The following is an 18,894-nucleotide window of genomic DNA, read 5'->3' as shown; positions in this document are numbered from 1 at the left end:
TTAGTATTCATTTGAATATATCAAATCATAAATATATAAACAAAAAACGGTGTTATCATAACTATACTATTACAGCTAGAAAAAATCAGAATAGGAAACCAATCATTTTGGGTTTTCCTTTTAGAAAAATATATCCCATAATCTAACACACACACACGTGTATATATATATATGCAAATTTCATAACATTTTTATTTATTAGTTAATTATATATAAATTTTTATCTTTATCATAAAATATTATATTTATATTAAAAATTTATTTTATTTTTGTGAATCTAATATTTTCTAAAAATATATTATAAAATATTTGAAAACCGGATGATAACGGCAAACATAATAATGAAAACAAAACAGGTAGTCCCAACAGAATACCAATACACGTTTAAATTTGGATATGGATAGCTCAGAATTTATTAAAGGTTGAAGAAGAGAAAGAGGTAATGGAGCCCAGTGAAGAGAAAGAGATATTTGAAACTAAGCTTCAAACTTTTGCTTGGACACTAAAAACGCTTCAAAAAATATGTCAACTTATATGGTACACTACAAGAAAACATAATCTTAACGAGGGCGGTTTTCCTCGTTATTTCGTCGTAAAAGAAGCTTTACGACGAATTAGCGAGGAAACGCGTTTGCTCGTTACACGTCTGTCATAACACATATTTCCTCGCTAATTCGTCGTAACTTAGCGAGGAATATATTTCGTCGTAAAGACGAAGTAGGGCGATTCGTCGTAAAGACCACGTCAATATTCCACGTAAGGACGTCGCTATAATTCCTCGTAAATACCTCGAAAATAGTTCCTCGTAATCTACACGTAAATACCTTGAAAGAGTTTCCTCGCAAAATACACGTAACAACCACGAAATGATTTCCTCGTAAAATGGTCGTAAACTTTTCCTCGTTATTTCCTCGTAAATGGTTCCTCGTAAAATACTCGTTAAATGTTTCTCGTCATTTCCTCGTAAGGTTTCCACGTAAAGAGGTCGTACATTGGCTACGAATTTACTTCGTTTTTATTATTTTACAGAATTTAAAAATATAATTAAAAAATAATTAAAATTATTTAATTTAATAATAAATTAAAATTCAAAATAAAAATAAATCAATATGAAAATATTTTATATATAAAAAAGTTTTGAATTTATATAATACAACAACAAAAAAAAAAAACTAAGGGTCGTTCATCGCCCGGTAGAATTCATCACTCCTCCTCGTAACATCCGCCTCGTTATGTACGTCGGATGACTCGCCTTGAATGGGATGTTGTTGTCGCATGTTCCTCAACATGGACTCCCATTCCGGATTTGTGGCCGCAATAACGTCCAAGAAGCCCTCGACTCCACCCATACGAGATTTTGTCGCGGTCAACTCGTTACGCAGCTGAGCGGACTCTCTACGCAGCTCCGTGACTTCATTATCCCGTCGCTGACCATAAGACGATGTCGCTCTCGAAACATCGTTGACAGAACAAATACCCAACGTCCGTCCCTTTTTTTTAGGGACAACCTTAAAAACAAAAAATAAATATTGTAAGTAAAAATTTAAAGTTAAATTAAATGAATAATTAAAAATTATTTTTTTTGAAAATTTACCTCCTCGTAAATCTTATCCACTTCAAGTGTGGATAAGGTGACGGGTAATCCGTCGGTAGACTGCTGGGTCAGCTGAGTCTGGCGGTCTTCAACCCGAGCAACTACGTCGTTGTAGATTTGCTCGGACTTGCCATCTACAAATACGCCCGCCTTGTTCTTGTGGGTCCTCTCGTAAAGTTCCATAAGAGACGGGAGATGTCCCGTCTCTTTGGCCTAAAAAACAGTTAAGAAAGTTAGAATAAATTAATATATGTATTAAAAAAATTATTTAATAAAATATTTAATTACCATTTCCAAACGGACACCGGCGTGGGGTTTTTGGCCCGTAGTGTGAAGCATCGGCCCGTTCCCGTGCTCATCGACCGTGTTACGGGAGTTAGAGCAAGCCTGGGCGATTCTAATGGAATCAGGAAGGCGCCAATAACGGATGAGGCCATCCCACACATCCGTGGTGAGCTCAGCGGGTTTGCCACGCTCATACCCCTTCACGATCCAGTCACCCTTCCAGTTGGAGACCGTGTCCAACAAGCGAACTTTCGCTTTCGCGTTAAACTTCTTCCTCACCCTCTCAGTGATCCCCAAGGCCCAATTATATTTTTGCTGTTGGAAAAAATAAATTAACAATTAGTTTTTTAGAAAGTATATATATAAATCATGAAAAAATTAAAATATATATAATTAATTAATAAAACTTACAGCGTAAATTTTGAACCACGTCTTTCTGACGTAGTGAGGCGTCTTACTCCAGTTTGGATGTGCCATGGAGAAGTAACCCTTGATCGTGTCGGTTACGTCCGATGCAAGACATCCGTCAACCCCCCACCTGGAAAATACAAATTTAAAATATAAATTATTTTTTAATGTTATAAAAGAAATTTAAACGAATTAAAAAAAATTAATGCAACATACCACAACGTTCCGTCCGGTCGGTCTGGGTCGATGACTGGTAAACCTTCTCTGCCTGGCAGACTGAGAATGTCCTCTACAGTGTACTGCGAGTAAGGAGCACTCGGAGGCACCATCAGATCAGGATGAATATCGGCGGCCATCGGAGGTGCCATCGGAGGAGGCACAGGAGGAGGCATCGGAGGAGGCACATGAGGAGCCGATGGTGCACTAGAAGAAGTAGACCCAGAGACTCTCTGAGTGTACTGAGTCTCGGGGACAGTCTCCTGGCCCGAAGAACTGGGAGCGGAAGAAGAGGCCGGGTCTAAACGACTACCCGGCTCACCGAAGATCTCTCTGTAATGGGCAGTAAGTCTTCCTTTTCGAACCTGAAAAAAATGAAAATTTTAAAATTAACATCAACAATATATTTCCCAACATTATCCACCTAATCAACACTAAATAACATAAAATCCGCAAACCTATCTAAATTCCCTATACTAACCACCTAATCTATCCTAAACTAACCAAATTAGAGAGGAATCAGAGAGGCTTACCATTGCTACGAAATGGAGAGGAAGTAGAGAGGAAAGAAAGAGTGAGCGCTCGGGTGTATATATAAGATTACATATCGTCGCAAATTCGTCGTAAGTTTACGACGAAATAGCGAGCAGTTACAAAGGCCCGTGTTTTTTTTACGAGGAAATTGCGAGGAATCACAAAGGCCCGTGTTTTTGTTTACGAGGTATTAACGACGATTTTGCCTACGTGGAATTAACGAGGCTTGCTTTCCTATAAATATACTCACAACTCTCATTCTCAAACCACACATAAACTCCCAAATCACACACCTATCTGAAATCACATTCCTCAGCAAAATCATATTCAAATTATAAATATTTGAAAAAAATAGGAAAAGGATAAGATATTAGAATTCATGTGGGCGAGACTTACGTATTATAATTACTGGAAGTCTTGCCACATGTTATTCTGGTATTTTGATCCTTTTCCCTTTTTTCTAGTTTTTACACTACGAGGTATTTACGACGATTTATGCTTACGTGGAATTAACGTGTTTTATGTTTAAATCTTTTTACGTGGTCTTTACGACGATTTCTGCTTACGTGGTCTTTACGACGATTTCTGGTTACGTGGTCTTTACGACGATTTATGCTTACGTGGTATTTACGACGATTTCATCCTACGTGGAATTAAAGAGTGTTATGTTTAAATCCCTAGAATCCGAAAACCGAAACCCGAAACCCGAAACCCCAAACCCCAACCCCCAAACCCGAAACCCGAAAGCCCAAACCCGAAACCCGAAACCCAAACCCCCATCTTTAATTTTCTACTTCATATATTCCAAACCCCATATTTTATTTTAAGTTTCGTCGTTATTTCTAAACCCCAACCCCCAAACCCGAAACCCGAAAGCCCAAACCCGAAACCCGAAACCCGAAACCCCAACCCCGAAACCCGAAACCCGAAACCCGAAACCTCATACCCGAAACCCGAAACACCAACCCCCAAACCTGAAACCCGAAAGCCCAAACCCGAAACCCGAAACCCAAACCCCCATCTTTAATTTTCTACTTCATATATTCCAAACCCCATATTTAATTTTAAGTTTCGTCGTTATTTTTAACGAGTGTTATGGTTAAATCCCTAGAACCCGAAACCCGAAACCCGAAACCCGAAATCCAAAACCCGAAACCCGAAACCCCGAACCCCTAAACCCGAAACCCCAAACTCGAAACCCCAAACCCGAAACCCCCGAAATCCAAAACCCGAAACCCCAAACCCGAAATCCAAAACCCGAAACCCCAAACCCCGAACCCCTAAACCGAAACCCCAAACTCCGAACCCCTAAACCCCGAACCCCAAACCCCAAACCCCGAACCCCTAAACCCCAAACCCGAAACCAAAAACCGAAACCCAAACCCCAAACCCGAAACCCGAAACCCCAAACCCGAAACCCCAAACCCCATATTCCTTATTTTCTACTTCATATATTCCAAACCCCATCTTTATTTTTAGGTTTCGTCGTTATTTCCTCGTTGTCTTACGTTGTATTTACGACGATTTCATCCTACGTGGTTTTTACGACGAATTCATCCTACGTGGTATTTACGACGATTTTGTCCTACGTGGAATTAACGAGTCCCGCGTTCTTTATTTTTATATTTCGTCGTTATTTCCTCGTTGACCTACGAGTCCTTTACGACGATTTTTTGTTACGTGGAATTAACGAGTGTTATGTTTAAATCCCTTGAATCCGAAACCCCAAACCCCATATTCCTTATTTTCTACTTCATATACTCCAAACCCCATCTTTATTTCCATTCCAAACCACAATTCCCACATTTGCTTATTCATAAAACAAACTCCCGGCATTACCTTATTCATAAAACAAACCCCACATTATCTTATTCATAAAACAAACTCCCTCATCTTATTCATAAAACAAATACATCAATCGGATACATCGACATTCTCGTCATCACTAGAAACATCATCATTTTCATTAAACTCGTCTTCAACAGCTTCGTCTGTGGCATCATCGGTAAGATCTTCGTACTCGTGATTATGCGGATCAATGAGAAGGATGTCATCAATTTCTTGTTCAGGTTCCTCAACTTCATTTTTCTGTTCTTCTTGCAATGGTGGTTCTTCTCCACTGATGATTCGTCCTCGAGGTGTAACTTTGATCACTGCTAACCAATTTATACCTGAATCTCTCATCCGAGGGTATGGAAGGAAGCTAACTTGGTCTGCTTGTGAAGCTAAGATGAAAGGCTCGAATTTGTTGTACCTTCGTCCACCGTTGACATCAACTACACCGAATTTGTTAGACCGAACACCTCTGTTGACGACGGGGTCGAACCATTCACATTTGAAGAGGACGCATTTCAGCTTCAGTATCCCTGGAAATTCGACTTCAATAATCTCCGTCAAGATCCCGTAGAAATCTGTTTCCCCTTTCACACATATTCCATAGTTACTGGTCGCCCGCTGTCTACCATAGTCATATGTATGAAAAGTATAGCCTCGTGTGAAATACATCTGTGATGTGGTGACCTTTACAAGTGGAGATTGAATTACTTCGTGTAACCACTTAGGATAATCTGCATCGTCGTCGTCATAATCAACCTGCAAAAATAAAGAGAATGTTAATGAAATACAGATAATGTATGAAAAAAAGTTTTAGTTAATACCTGATTCCGCAACCACTTAATGAAGTGTTGATCTTTCCTTTTGTCTACGTCACTTGTGGATATACCAGGAAATGTTTCTTCGACTTGAGAAACAAATAGGCTGTAAAATCACATTTTATAGGAATGAATCTCTCGCAATTATACAATTAATTATACTTATATGTGTTTCGAAGTGTCAATATATGTTACCTTTCAAAATAACGCATCAATGGATCTTCGCAATTGAGTAGAATATAGGTGTGTGCACTATGAGCGTCTTCTTCACTCGACCACCAAACCTCTTTAGACTTCCCACCGAGTCGCCCAATCTGGCTAAAGATGTCTGGAACACCAGCAACTGCATATGTTGGCGCAACACCACCATCATCATATCTTCTTGGAGCTCTTCTCCGTGTACGTACTTTTGACGCAAAGTAGTACGATGTGAAGTGAGAAACTTCTTCCGTCAAACTTCCAGCAATTATAGAACCTTCAACTTTGGCGAGGTTCTTTGCTTTTCCCTTCAAATATTTCATGGCTCGCTCATACTGATACATCCATCCGTAATGTACAGGTCCACGAAGCAATGCCTCATATGGGAGGTGGACAGCTAGATGCTCCATGACGTCAAAAAATCCAGGAGGAAATATCTTCTCCAAGTTGCACAATAAGATGGGAATGTTCTCCTGAAGCTGTTCCACAACTTCTTCTTTAAGAGTGCGTATGCTCAGATCCCTGAAAATGCTCCAATGCCTTTTATATTCAAAAAAAAATAAACACATTGTTAGTCATATATTTTTTTGTAAATTATTGTGATATAATACACTACGTACCTGCAAGTGCTTCATGTACGTTTGTTGGAAGTAGCTCCGCAAATGCAAAGGGCAGTAGTCGTTGCATAAATACATGACAATCATGACTCTTCATCCCGGAGAACTTTTGACCCTTTTCAACACATCTAGAGAGATTCGAAACATACCCATCGGGGAACTTCACTTCTGATGCCACCCAGTTGAACAACACCGACTTTTTTTCTGAAGATAATCTGAATATCGGAACGGGAACTTGTCCATTGCTTTTAATATGTAACTCGCTTCTTGAGCAAATATCCGACAAGTCCAACCTCGATTTTATGTTGTCTTTTGTCTTCCCTGGGACATTCAATATTGTATTCATGATGTTCTCAAAGAAATTCTTCTCTATATGCATCACATCGAGGTTGTGGCGCAGAAGAAGATCCTTCCAATATGGCAACTCCCAAAATATACTCTTCTTGTGCCAGTTGTGATGAACACCGTAAGAATCTGGCATATTACGAGGGACATGCCAATTACCACCCCAACGAACTGTTTCGTTAGCTCCGTAGTAGTCGATTTGCGCTTCAATTTGTTCTCCAGTTAGATATGGAGGAGGAGTGTCTCTCACAACCCTTTTGTGCCTAAACAAATTCTTGTTTCTTCGGTAAGGATGGCCAATGGGAAGAAATCGACGGTGACAATCAAACCAACTTGTCTTCCTACCATTCTTCAGTTGAAACGCATCTGTCGTTCCATTACAATATGGACAAGCTAATCTCCCATGTGTAGTCCATCCAGACAACATCCCATAGGCAGGGAAATCACTTATGGTCCACAAAAGCATCGCTCGCATCGTAAAATTCGTCTTCGTTGAACAGTCATACGTCCTCACCCCTGTTGACCACAAATCCTTCAACTCTTTTATCAGTGGTTGTAGGAAAACATCCAGGGACCTTTTTGGATGGTTCGGACCAGGTATTAATATGGTCAAGAATAGTAACTCCCGTTGCATGCACATCTCCGGTGGCAGGTTGTATGGAGTAAGAAAGACTGGCCACAATGAATATTGTCTCCCTGACATTCCGAACGGACTAAATCCATCTGTGCATAATCCGAGATACACATTCCGGATATTGCTAGCGAAATCTGGATGTACTTTGTTGAAATGTTTCCAGGCTCTTGCATCTGATGGATGAGTCATCTCACCATCCGTCTGAGTATGCTCGGCATGCCATCTCATCTTTCCAGCAGTCTGCTCTGATTGATACAATCTTTTCAATCTGTCTGTAATTGGTAGGTACCACATCCTTTGGTACGGTACCTTATTACGTCCCCGTCCTTGCGGCTTGAATCGTGGCTTCTTGCAGAATCGACTACAGACAGACAGATGAAGTTGTCGATGCAAACATCTATCACCTCCGAAGGCAACCCAAGACTATAAACCAGTTTCTGAATCTCATAATAAGAATCAGCAGACACATTGTCTTCCGGCAAATACTCTTTAAACAAGTCCGCCCATTCGTTCATGCAACTTTCAGGTAGATTGTGATCAGTTTTAATATTCATCATTCTAGCAGCTAACGACAATTTAGAGAGACCTTCTCTACAACCACTGTAAAGTGGTTGATTCGCCGCGTTTAACATTTCGTAAAACTTTTTTGCATCTATATTAGGTTCTTCATCTTCATCATGAGCTACGAATGCATCAGCTACCATATCATGAACCCTATCATAATCTACCATCTCCTCCTGATGGTAACTATGTTCATTATGCAAATGATGATCAACCGGTTCTTTTTCCTGAAAATTGCTATTACTACTACTAGCTTCATTCTGATCATAATTAAAACCTTCTCCATGTTGAAACCAGATATAGTAATTTGCCGTGAAACCTCTATTTATTAAATGCTTCCAAACATTTTCACGATTTGCCAGTTTCGAATTGTTGCATTTCCGACAAGGACAGAACATCTTACCACTTTCTTGGGCGAGCGGTGTTGAATCTGCTTGATGCATAAATGTCTCCAGACCCGCAAGGTATTCTTTCGTCACTCTCCCGTTAGCATCTCTATGCATATACATCCACTTCCGCAACTCGTAAATAGTCCCGGAGCCAGCCATTTTTTTTCTTTCACGTTTTTTGTTGTTGGTGTGTTTAAAATGATGTTCAAACATCCATATTTATAGGAAAATTCGAATCTGGTAGTTGTAATTTTGCTATGAATTTACGACGAAAATTAATTAGGTGGGCAAAAAAAACGTGTAACACCTATAAAGTTGGTGGATTCAAAAATTTCCTCGCTAAATACACGTAAACTATTCCCTCGTAAATACCACGCAAAGTTTACGTCGTATTTACGAGGAAATAGTTTTTCCTCGTAAAATAGTCGTAAAATTACATCCACTTTACGACGAAACAGTTTTGTCGTTACGTTACGAGGAAATAACGATGACTTTAGTTTTTCACGTAAATTCGTCGTAAACTCGACGCAAATTTACGAGGATTGTTTTTCCTCATTAATTTTCGTCGTTAAGCATGTGTTTTCTTGTAGTGGTAATTGATTAACACGTCATGTGACAGTAAAGATAAATTTGATATGGCGTAATATGCGAGATGCCATAACTACTGCCCTTTTATGTGGAGAACCAAAAGAATCTGTAATTCATGCCATCTTTGAATGCCCGCTAGCTCTATATGCTTAGTCCCTATCACCAACACTAACAAGCCCATATATCTTTCTGGTGCCAAGTATTTATGATATTATGGATTATCTATTCTGGAGAAAGAACAATATTATCGAGCCAGAATTAGACAAATATCTTTATCCATGGATAATCTGGTATATTTGGAATATCCGAAATGACAAGCTCTTTAGAGGGATAGACATAGATCCATGGGAGCTAGTTTGTCATGAGAGAGTGAGTGTCAAACATGGTTCAACGCAAACGAGATGGTGCCACCTATTCTACAAGATCACAGTATTGAAGAACCTCCAAATTTTAAACTTGGGTAATATCTGCATGATAGATGAGTCATGGACATCTATGGCACAGTTCAGTGGGTGTGTATGGGTTTGGATGAATAACTTGGGGAATGTTCAACTTATGGAGACACGAAGTTATCCATGGCGAGAGTCTGCATTGCATTCATGTGGAAGTATTACGATGAGCGATAGAGAATATGCTCCAACACTCGACATATCACATCTTTGGGATGAATTGCAAAGATTTGATCGCTGTGATTAAGAAGTTCCATGCTTGGTCAAGCTTTGCAAAAGAATTAGAAAAGATAAAGATTCTGTAAATATGCTTTTCGGACTTCAAGAGCATTCATATCATACCGAACGCAAAATCAGATTTCAAATTTTTTAACCAAGACTACAAGATCTTCCTATAGTGATATATGTTTTATTGGTTGTTGTATTACGGTGTAGTTATCTAGACTATCAAAAGTTTGAATAATAAAATAGTATTTTCGTTGTAAAAAATAAAAACAGCAATAGCAAAAAGAAAAAAAAGACAAAACGGGAATATGTTCAAAATTTCGATATCCATGAAGAGGGAATAGTTAGTGCCCGTAAGTGAAAAGCAATAGAAAGATAGAGGACCGTTATGCAAAAGAAGAAAGGACAGAAGAAGTAAAAATGAAGAAAAGGAAGGGTTAGGTTTAGAAAATCTGATCCAGTGATCCCTTTCCCTTGTCCTTTTCTTTCGTGAGAGAGAGGCTCGAGTCGACGACACACCAAGTCCTTCTTCTTCTTACTTCATTCTTTGGATCTGATTCGGATCTATCACTCTCTCACTGTCTCTCAGATCTCCATCGTCCTCTTGTAAGCTTCATCAGACTTCTGATCTCTTGTTACTATAAATCTCTTTGTCTAGATTAAGATATTGGCATATCTACCCCTGTTGACTCCAAGTCTGCAGCTTTAGTTGTGCAGAAGAATCTGAGGTACCCACCCCAGTTCCTCGAATTTTGATAAAAGTTTTGATTTTTATTCAAGTTGGGTTATATATCCTTTTTAGCTCTATTGAATTGCAGATCCATAAAGCTAAATCCTTTCTACTTGTTTGACTGGAGGAAGAGAAAGATGGTTTCTCTTTGATGACATGAGGGATGTTAGCTACGTTAATGAAACTATTGAGTGCTTGTCTCTGGCCTTCTTCCTCCTCTGATTCTTCAGCTGGGAGACAAGATGGGTTGCTCTGGTACAAAGACTCTGGTCAGCACCTACTTGGTGAGTTCTCTATGGCGGTTGTTCAGGCCAACAATCTCCTTGAGGATCAGAGCCAACTTGAGTCTGGCCCTCTGAGTACTCTTGATTCTGGTCCTTATGGAACTTTTGTTGGAGTATATGACGGTCACGGCGGCCCTGAGACCTCACGCTTTGTCAACGATCATCTCTTTCAGCATTTAAAGAGTGAGCTACTGAATCCTTTGTATTTTGCTTATTGGACCGACCTCATTGAATCTTTTGTTGAATCTGTAGGATTTGCAGCAGAGGAAGCCTGTCTGTCGATGGATGTAATTAGAAAGGCTTACGAGGCGACTGAAGAAGGGTTTCTTGGGGTTGTGACGAAGCAGTGGCCGGTGAAGCCACAGATTGCAGCTGTTGGGTCTTGCTGCTTGGTCGGTGTCATATGCGGAGGGATGCTCTACATCGCTAACGTTGGGGATTCCCGTGCAGTTCTTGGGAGGGCTGTGAAGGCGACAGGTGAGGTTATTGCGCTTCAGCTCTCAGCGGAACATAACGTGAGCATAGAGTCTGTTAGACAGGAAATGCACTCCTTACATCCAGATGACTCGCATATTGTTGTGTTAAAGCACAATGTGTGGCGTGTTAAGGGACTTATTCAGGTACATTTCTCAAACTTAATTCAGATTTTATTCTCAATGGTCTCAGCTTGTGCATGTTCCTCCATTAGACTAAGATATGTGTTTTTTTTTAATCCTTTGCAGATATCAAGATCCATAGGCGACGTGTATCTTAAGAAGGCGGAGTTCAACAGGGAACCACTCTACACAAAGTATAGACTCCGCGAGCCGATGAAGAGGCCAATCTTGAGTGGGGAACCGTCGATAACAGAGCATGAGATCCAACCACATGATCAGTTTCTGATATTTGCTTCAGACGGGCTATGGGAACAGATGAGCAACCAAGAAGCTGTTGACATCGTTCAGAACCACCCTCGAAACGGGATAGCACGTAGACTGGTGAAGATGGCACTGCAAGCTGCAGCAAAGAAGAGAGAAATGAGATATACTGATCTGAAGAAGATAGAGAGAGGGGTTAGGAGGCATTTCCACGATGACATCACTGTCGTGGTCATCTTCCTTGACACCAATGTGATGGGCTCTGCCAAAGGAGGACCCTCTGTTTCTATCAGAGGCGGCGGTATGACTTTCCCCAAGAAACTCTAAAAGTTACTTCCTCCTTCCTTTTTAGATTCCCAATCTTTTGTAGCTACGTATGAAAATGTTTCTCTTTGTTGTTTGTATAAGAATGTATAATTGTAACGTGAAAGCCCACACACTACTGACGTTTGGAAACTCAATTCCAGTAATCATTTAATTTTTATTTATTCAGCAAACTTTGTGTAATGAAGGATGTAATTGTTGTTGATGGTGAATCAATGTAGTAGGCCTTTCTTGCGTCATACATTTTGTATTACAATAATTCTCCCCACAGAGGAGTGGTTGCTAATTATTTACCTTCGAGTGTGTAATTTTGTGACAGGAGAGCATTCGTGTCCTCGTTGCAGGTCCATTTTTGCATTCTGTTTCTATCTTTTTTCTTAGTTTTCAGAACAAGTGTCTCATGACTTTCATCACTTAGTTTTTCAGTTGTTAACAGGCTTGAAGTTTATTTGATAATTAATGATTTCTAATGCAATCCACGCTATCTTCAATGTAAACCTTGCTGGATACGGAACTTTCTGCTGCTGCTGCTGTTGAGAAAATAGTAAACATTCAAACTCAATCTTAATTGTTTATGATACTTGTTTTTTCATCCAGTGTAATGCAACAAAGGAAGCTGACCGTAAGTTGAAGCTTATATCTGAACTCAAAATAAACTAGTGAGGAATTTAAATGTAATTTTCAGAAACCTACTCGACACTGTAGATCATATTTTGCAGCCATGTAGAGAGAAAGGTTGAACTCAAACGTGAGTACTCATATAATTTTCTTTACATATTATTTTCCCATTTAGTAGCTTAGTGTTATTTTAATGAGACATTGATATCAAAGAAAGAATGAAGCATGTTGATAATGTGTAGAACAAGAGATCTGGTACAGTTAAAAGAGTTTTGATATATTTTCAAAGGGAATGTGTGTTGTGCATGAATTTATGGCAATGGTGGTGGACCGGAGAAGGTTAATGCAGCCAGAGAGAAGTAAATACATATGGGTGTGCACATAGCCGGACCTAACGTTATGGAGACCTTATAGAAAATTGAAATTTTATCTAATTTTTAGTAAAAATGAAAAAAAAGTTTATATTTTTTATTTTGTAGATGCTTATTTTTAAAATGAATAATCATAAATTTTATCTAATAATATAATTTTTACTTAATATCTTTAACATTTTTATGTTTTATATAGTATACATTTATATGTATATAAGTTTTTTTTTTAAATTGGGGGCTCCAGAAGTGGGGGCCCCATTCCAATGTTTCATCCCACTAGGGTCAAGTCCGGCTCTGGGTGTGCAATAGTTCTTCGCTTCCCACCCATACTAACCAGACAAAAAAAAAAGGAATCTGGCTTTCACAAAGCTCTGGTGTTACAATGTGACATTAAAAGGTTTCACTTGAGAATCTTCAATGGGGAGAGAGAGAAAGAGAAGGTTCATAACTGGCTTGAGGCTGTCAGAAGCAGAAAGACAGATAGAGAAATCAGCAAGACCATTAATGGTTGCAGGCAGCCAGTGTCCCCATCTCCTTCTGCGAGATTCCATAATATTTATTACAGAGCATCTTCGATGTTGTTTTAACTTCTTCCTCCAATCTCTTTTGGTTATAGTATATATTATTTTTTAAAATGTTATGAACCTCAAGAAGGAAAGGCAGAGGAGCAGACAAAGGAGTTTTGGTTCTCATTGCATAGCCAGTTTAGTTTGGATTGATGGATACATGTGTAATGGAAGGTGAAATAAGGAGAGAGAGAGAGTGAAGGGGGTGGTGACCTAGCTTTTGTGCGTTGGTAGTAGATGTGGTTTTTATGCTCCATACCTTCCATTGCCTTCTCTCATCATACCCTAATTTAATCCCCTCTCCTTTATAACTCCCACCACACAGACATTCTCACTTTCTCCTCACACTTATCTTTCTTTATTTTCAATAGGCTTCCTCTGAACCAGCACGAAAGAGTCCCTTTGATATTGGCCTGGTTCATTCAGATCTTCTTGAACCACATTATATGCATTCTCTTAGATATCTGATTGAGCCGCGCCAATATCTTAGTGCTCTCTCGTAGATCTACCTCTGTTTCTTTTTCTTGTAGATCTACATCTTATATTAATTAACTTTTGCTTATGTGTGTTGAAAATAGAGACTCTGTTGATGGTTTTATTGATGCAAACTCTACAAAGGTAACTGATCTTGCTTATAACTTTCAAATTCTGTAGATTCAAGTCAACTACCAGGTAATATAGGGTCTCTCCATGGAAGCCTTACCCTTTCTTCCCATCCAAGGCACCACTAGCTTCGGTCCCAAGTATAAATCTCTTCCACTGCTTGTGATTCGCTTTCCTTTATATACTCTATGGATCCTTTTAGAATGTGTATTTCTTGCTACTTTCCATGAAATAAATTGAGAGAATGTCAGCTAGACTGATGTTGTTTATGAGTAAAGTTGCAGGTTATTAGGGTTAACTAGTTACATATACAAAAGTCACAAAGCGGTGAGTTTGTTTAAAAGCACAATGGTGTTATGTAGATGTCACAAGCACCGGAGAGGTAGAAGAAACAATGGCAAACTTTAGGGTTAGTTCATGGGAATTAATGGGAGAAACACGAACCGTAACCTGCAAGCGAGCAAGAGCATGCATATAATGTGAGGCTATTCTAGCTTGTCTCCTCACAACCACTCCTTTCGCCACCGCCTTAAGCTTCACACGACTCTTTGAATGCTCTCCTTCCCTACACCACTAGCAATGGTCAACTTTAAACAAGGATTTAACATTTGCACCCAAAAGAAAAACTTAAAACAAGGTTTCAAATTGAAATGTGTTTATCTCTTTCCAGGTGATCTCTGTAGTAAGCTTGGATTTTAATGGCGGCAATGTCTTTTTTAGTTGTGATATTTCTGTGAGATCGGCTAAGAAGTTTCCTCCTTACAATCTTTTGGAGTTGGCCATGTTGGGAAAGCCTTGTCTTCTGCTTTGGTTTTGTTTTAATAAACATAAACGTGGAGAAGGAAACGTAAACAGTAAATAAAAGCGAAGACGTTGGCTTTAAGGGAACGAGATGATGTGCTCTCCATTTTTATTTGTTTATCTTAAGATTCTTAACGAACGAACGTGCTCGCATGCTCGTTTCTTTCTAGTTTCTACTTGATTATGTTTGCCTTTTGTTTACTACTTTTGAAGACAAGAAAAGTGTTTGGTCTTCTTTTTACATTTAGTTAATAGTGACTGTCAACAAAATAAAGGAAGGAAGCTTCTTTAGAATTTTGACTTGAACCGGAGTTGAAGACCATCATTATATACTTTATTTATTATTTTGTTTTTAATCACGTTAAAGTTTTTTTTATATTTTTCAGTAAAGTTTACCATCAATTTTTTTTTATATATTTCAATTTATATTTTAGTTTTTAACTAAAACGCATTTATCAAAATGTAAAAAAAAAAACAATATTTCAAATACAAAATAGAGCATCAATTTAAATTCAAATAATTTTAATATAAGTAAATTTAAATATATAAATCCCTCACAAAGTGACACATATTTTTGAATCTCATAATTTCATTGGAGTTTAGAAAAATCCATTTCAATTTTTTTAATTATTTTAATACTGAGTACTTAGGCAGAAATCCTAATGCTAAAGCGTTTATATTTCAAACTAATTAAATTAAAACACTTTTAAGAAAATTCATTGTTCTTATTTTCGAGTATTTAATAGACATGGAAATGATACGCAAATAGATTGGACGCAACCCAGCTCACTATTATCATAGGCTCTAAAACAAACAAAAAATAGATTTTTAAAATTTATTTTATATGTATTTTAGTACTTTTTTCCTTTTATATTTTTTAAATAAATCTATATAATAAATGCCAACAAAATAAAGGAAGGGAGATTTACAACTATAAATACTCTCTTCGAACAAGAGGAAGAGAAATAGTTTCTATAAATAACACTTTCATATTTTATATTTTATTTCATTGTCTTATAGACATGACTCAACAAAAGATTTCTTTGGATCGATTGAAAACTTTAAATACGATACTACTAGGTGATAACCCGCAGGGCGCGGGTGAGTAGATTTAAAGATATTATCAATTTGAATTTGTGCATGTATATATAATATGACTGGTTTTAAAGTTATTACTTTTAATCTATAGATATTAGAAATCTTAAAGTTATATGCACAAATATTAGATCTAATGATATATATCAAACGAAATTGTACATGTATATATAATGTAAGCTTATTTGTTTTTTTTAAATGCTTGTGTAATTGGTTAGGTGTAAATTAGATATATTTTATGAAAAAATATATAACAGTATGCAAAAACTTATATTAATTTATTATGAATTTAAGACAAAACAAAACATAGGAAATAGAATGACTGATTTCATAATAAAAATTATCATTATAGGATCAAAAGAAACATAAGCAATAGAAAAATAAAATACGAAAGAAACAAATTATAAGAAAACAAATAAAAAACTGATAAAACTAAAATGATATGAAAAGGATATTTAGAACTCTTGGTTTTCAATCCTATAGAGAGAAATAATAAAAAATTAGTTTAGCAAACTAAACATACCTACTTACCAAATTCACTAAACGAAATGATAAACCTCTTTCTGAAAGCATCGATTTATGGAACTGATAAAACAAATTATAAGGAAACAAATAAAAAACTGATAAAACTAAAATGATATGAAAAGGATATTTAGAACTCTTGGTTTTCAATCCTATAGAAAGAAATAATAAAGAATTAGTTTAGCAAACTAAACATACCTACTTACCAAATTCACTAAACGAAATGATAAACCTCTTTCTGAAAGCATCGATTTATGGAACATCATTTGGTTCAATATTCACTATCACTCTCTACATTGTCTTGAAAGGCTTCAAATCGGAAACGGAGTTAAAGCCAGCCATGAGTTTGCTTGCGAGAATGTTTTCATAATTAATCTCGAGAAGAAGGGTGTGGTGATTCGATGCATTGTAGACAACATATATATATATACTAAGAACTCAAACCGGTGTACGGTTAATGACACAAAATCAAATCGCCGTAATTAAAGATAATATTACCTATTTAATTTCACATAACTTGCGCTTCAATCCCCTTATTAAAACTTACCTTAAATTTGACAACATAATCAAACTTCGTTTTATATGACAAAATTGAAGAAAATCATTAAAAGTAAGATTATTAATTTATTTAAAAAATTTGAATCCAGAATCTAACTTCCTTATATACACCAGTCAAGTAATTTATAAAATTTTGCAATCATAGTCGACTCCCTATTATTACCAAAAATTTATCAAAATTATTGGCGGAACAGATTATTGACCAATAATTAAGGTATTGTAAAATAATTTCCATTTAGAAAACACGTAATAATTAAATGTTACCAAAATCGTGAATTAAAAATATGTCAAATTTATTAAAAGTTTACTTTTAACAATCATGTACAATTGTCCTTGCAAATCACGTTTATTGAATATTACCTAAGATTTGAATTTGTATTTGAATACTGATTACAATCAGTTTAAATTTCATAGGATCGGGAATTTCAAACCTAGACGTATTTCTAAAACATTCACTTACCTAATTCCCGGTTAGTACGAAACATTCAGTTGCATGTTTGAACCGGTCAGTTGCATGTCTGAACCGTATTTCTAAATCTTTGTCTACATGACCTTAAGTTTGATAAAGCTGAATGTTTATATGGGCTCTTAGATTTCTATAAATTTTTAAATGAAGTTCTTACAATTTTAAAATAAAGTTTCCTTAACTCATATGAATATATATGATGGAATGTGTTTTGCAGAAAACTTTGTTAACATTGAGTAAAATGGAGTCTCATACACAACGATGAATCATGTAACGTTGTTATTATTAAATAGACGTATTGTGTATAGTCAAAAAAACCAAGAACAATATTGGTTGTCTCTAAAATATATAATTGTTGATAATAAACTTAGTGTTATGCTATAACTAATTTTTTTATTTATCTATCTATCTTAAATGGTTAAGCTACAAATCATTTACATTGTCCATTGAAGTATATTTGATGGACCATCGTTATGATTTAGAAATTAATAAGACCATCGTTATAACAATATAGTTAGACATTTAATTTGTAGCAATGTGTGCCCTGGACTATATATACTGTATGGAGTTCATGGATATTTCTAACTATAAATTGTGTTGTAAAACTCGAATTATAAATTGACATTTAATTTGTTGCAACTTTTTTTTGACATAATTTGTTGCAACTTAAATTGTGTTTATATATATATATATATATATATATATATATATAATGTCTAACTATATATAAAATGCTATATGATGAATACTTGTAAAAACCAAAACAATATTTTTGTCTCAATCTATTTAACTATAAGAATATAGTTACACGACTTGGTCAACGTCTTCATAAATTAGGTTATGTAGAAAAAACTCACAAAACGTAAGGACCATCGAGTATAAGGGTTTATGAAATCTTTATTGTAGGAGTGAAGTATATGAATCCTTCAACCTTGTTAATATAGAATGCCGCAAGGAAACTAATAATAATTACGAAAATATATCATGGGTCAATATTTTTGATGAATATAGGGAACTAATAATGACTATGCATTAACTTATTTTTCTAATTTGCGTAACCGTAGCACTGCGCATTAAATGTTGACGTGTTCTTTTGTCTTGTTAGTCAAAGCTTATAGTATATTACTCGGTAGTAACCCGCGCCTTGCGCGGGATGAGATGATTAAATTTAGACTTTGCGAGATTAAAAAAACATTAAATCTGATTAATTTGGATATTAGTTTGTTTGGATTGATAGTTTTGGGTGTTAAAGAGGTGGATATAGATTGGCCAATTTATGTAGTAATTATATAAAAACTACAAAGAAGTCAGTAAGAATTAGAAAACTATTTTAAATCAAAAATCTCAATTCCATTATAATAAGTATGCATATCTCATTCTTTCAAATACAAAGAATGATCTAAAT

General features: G+C 36.5%; 1 protein-coding gene and 1 long non-coding RNA gene across 5 annotated transcripts; one reads left to right on the top strand and one right to left on the bottom strand.

Annotated features, from left to right (window-relative positions):
- Positions 1–10,076: 10,076 nt before the first annotated feature.
- LOC106349041 (probable protein phosphatase 2C 46) lies at positions 10,077–12,128 on the top strand. Of its 4 annotated transcripts, none has more exons than XM_048745941.1 (4): positions 10,077–10,422; positions 10,513–10,891; positions 10,961–11,328; positions 11,431–12,128. In XM_048745941.1, the coding sequence occupies exons 2-4, from the start codon at positions 10,588–10,590 to the stop codon at positions 11,890–11,892; spliced, it is 1,134 nt and encodes a 377-aa protein (XP_048601898.1). In that variant the 5' UTR covers positions 10,077–10,422; positions 10,513–10,587; the 3' UTR covers positions 11,893–12,128. The 4 variants fall into 4 exon arrangements, with proteins under 4 accessions (XP_048601898.1, XP_048601896.1, XP_048601895.1 ...); XM_048745940.1 differs by having other exon boundaries at positions 10,156–10,422; positions 10,497–10,891; XM_048745939.1 differs by having other exon boundaries at positions 10,150–10,422; positions 10,497–11,328.
- Positions 12,129–14,012: 1,884 nt separating this feature from the next.
- LOC111201924 lies at positions 14,013–15,160 on the bottom strand. The gene is made up of 2 exons (XR_002654860.2): positions 14,492–15,160; positions 14,013–14,264 (listed from the first exon to the last, which is right to left on the bottom strand). It is a non-coding gene; the product is annotated as an uncharacterized LOC111201924 (long non-coding RNA).
- Positions 15,161–18,894: the final 3,734 nt, after the last annotated feature.

This window comes from Brassica napus, chromosome C1, assembly GCF_020379485.1.
Source record: "Brassica napus cultivar Da-Ae chromosome C1, Da-Ae, whole genome shotgun sequence".
NCBI lineage: Eukaryota > Viridiplantae > Streptophyta > Magnoliopsida > Brassicales > Brassicaceae > Brassica > Brassica napus.
This window is presented reverse-complemented; position numbering and strand designations above follow the sequence as displayed.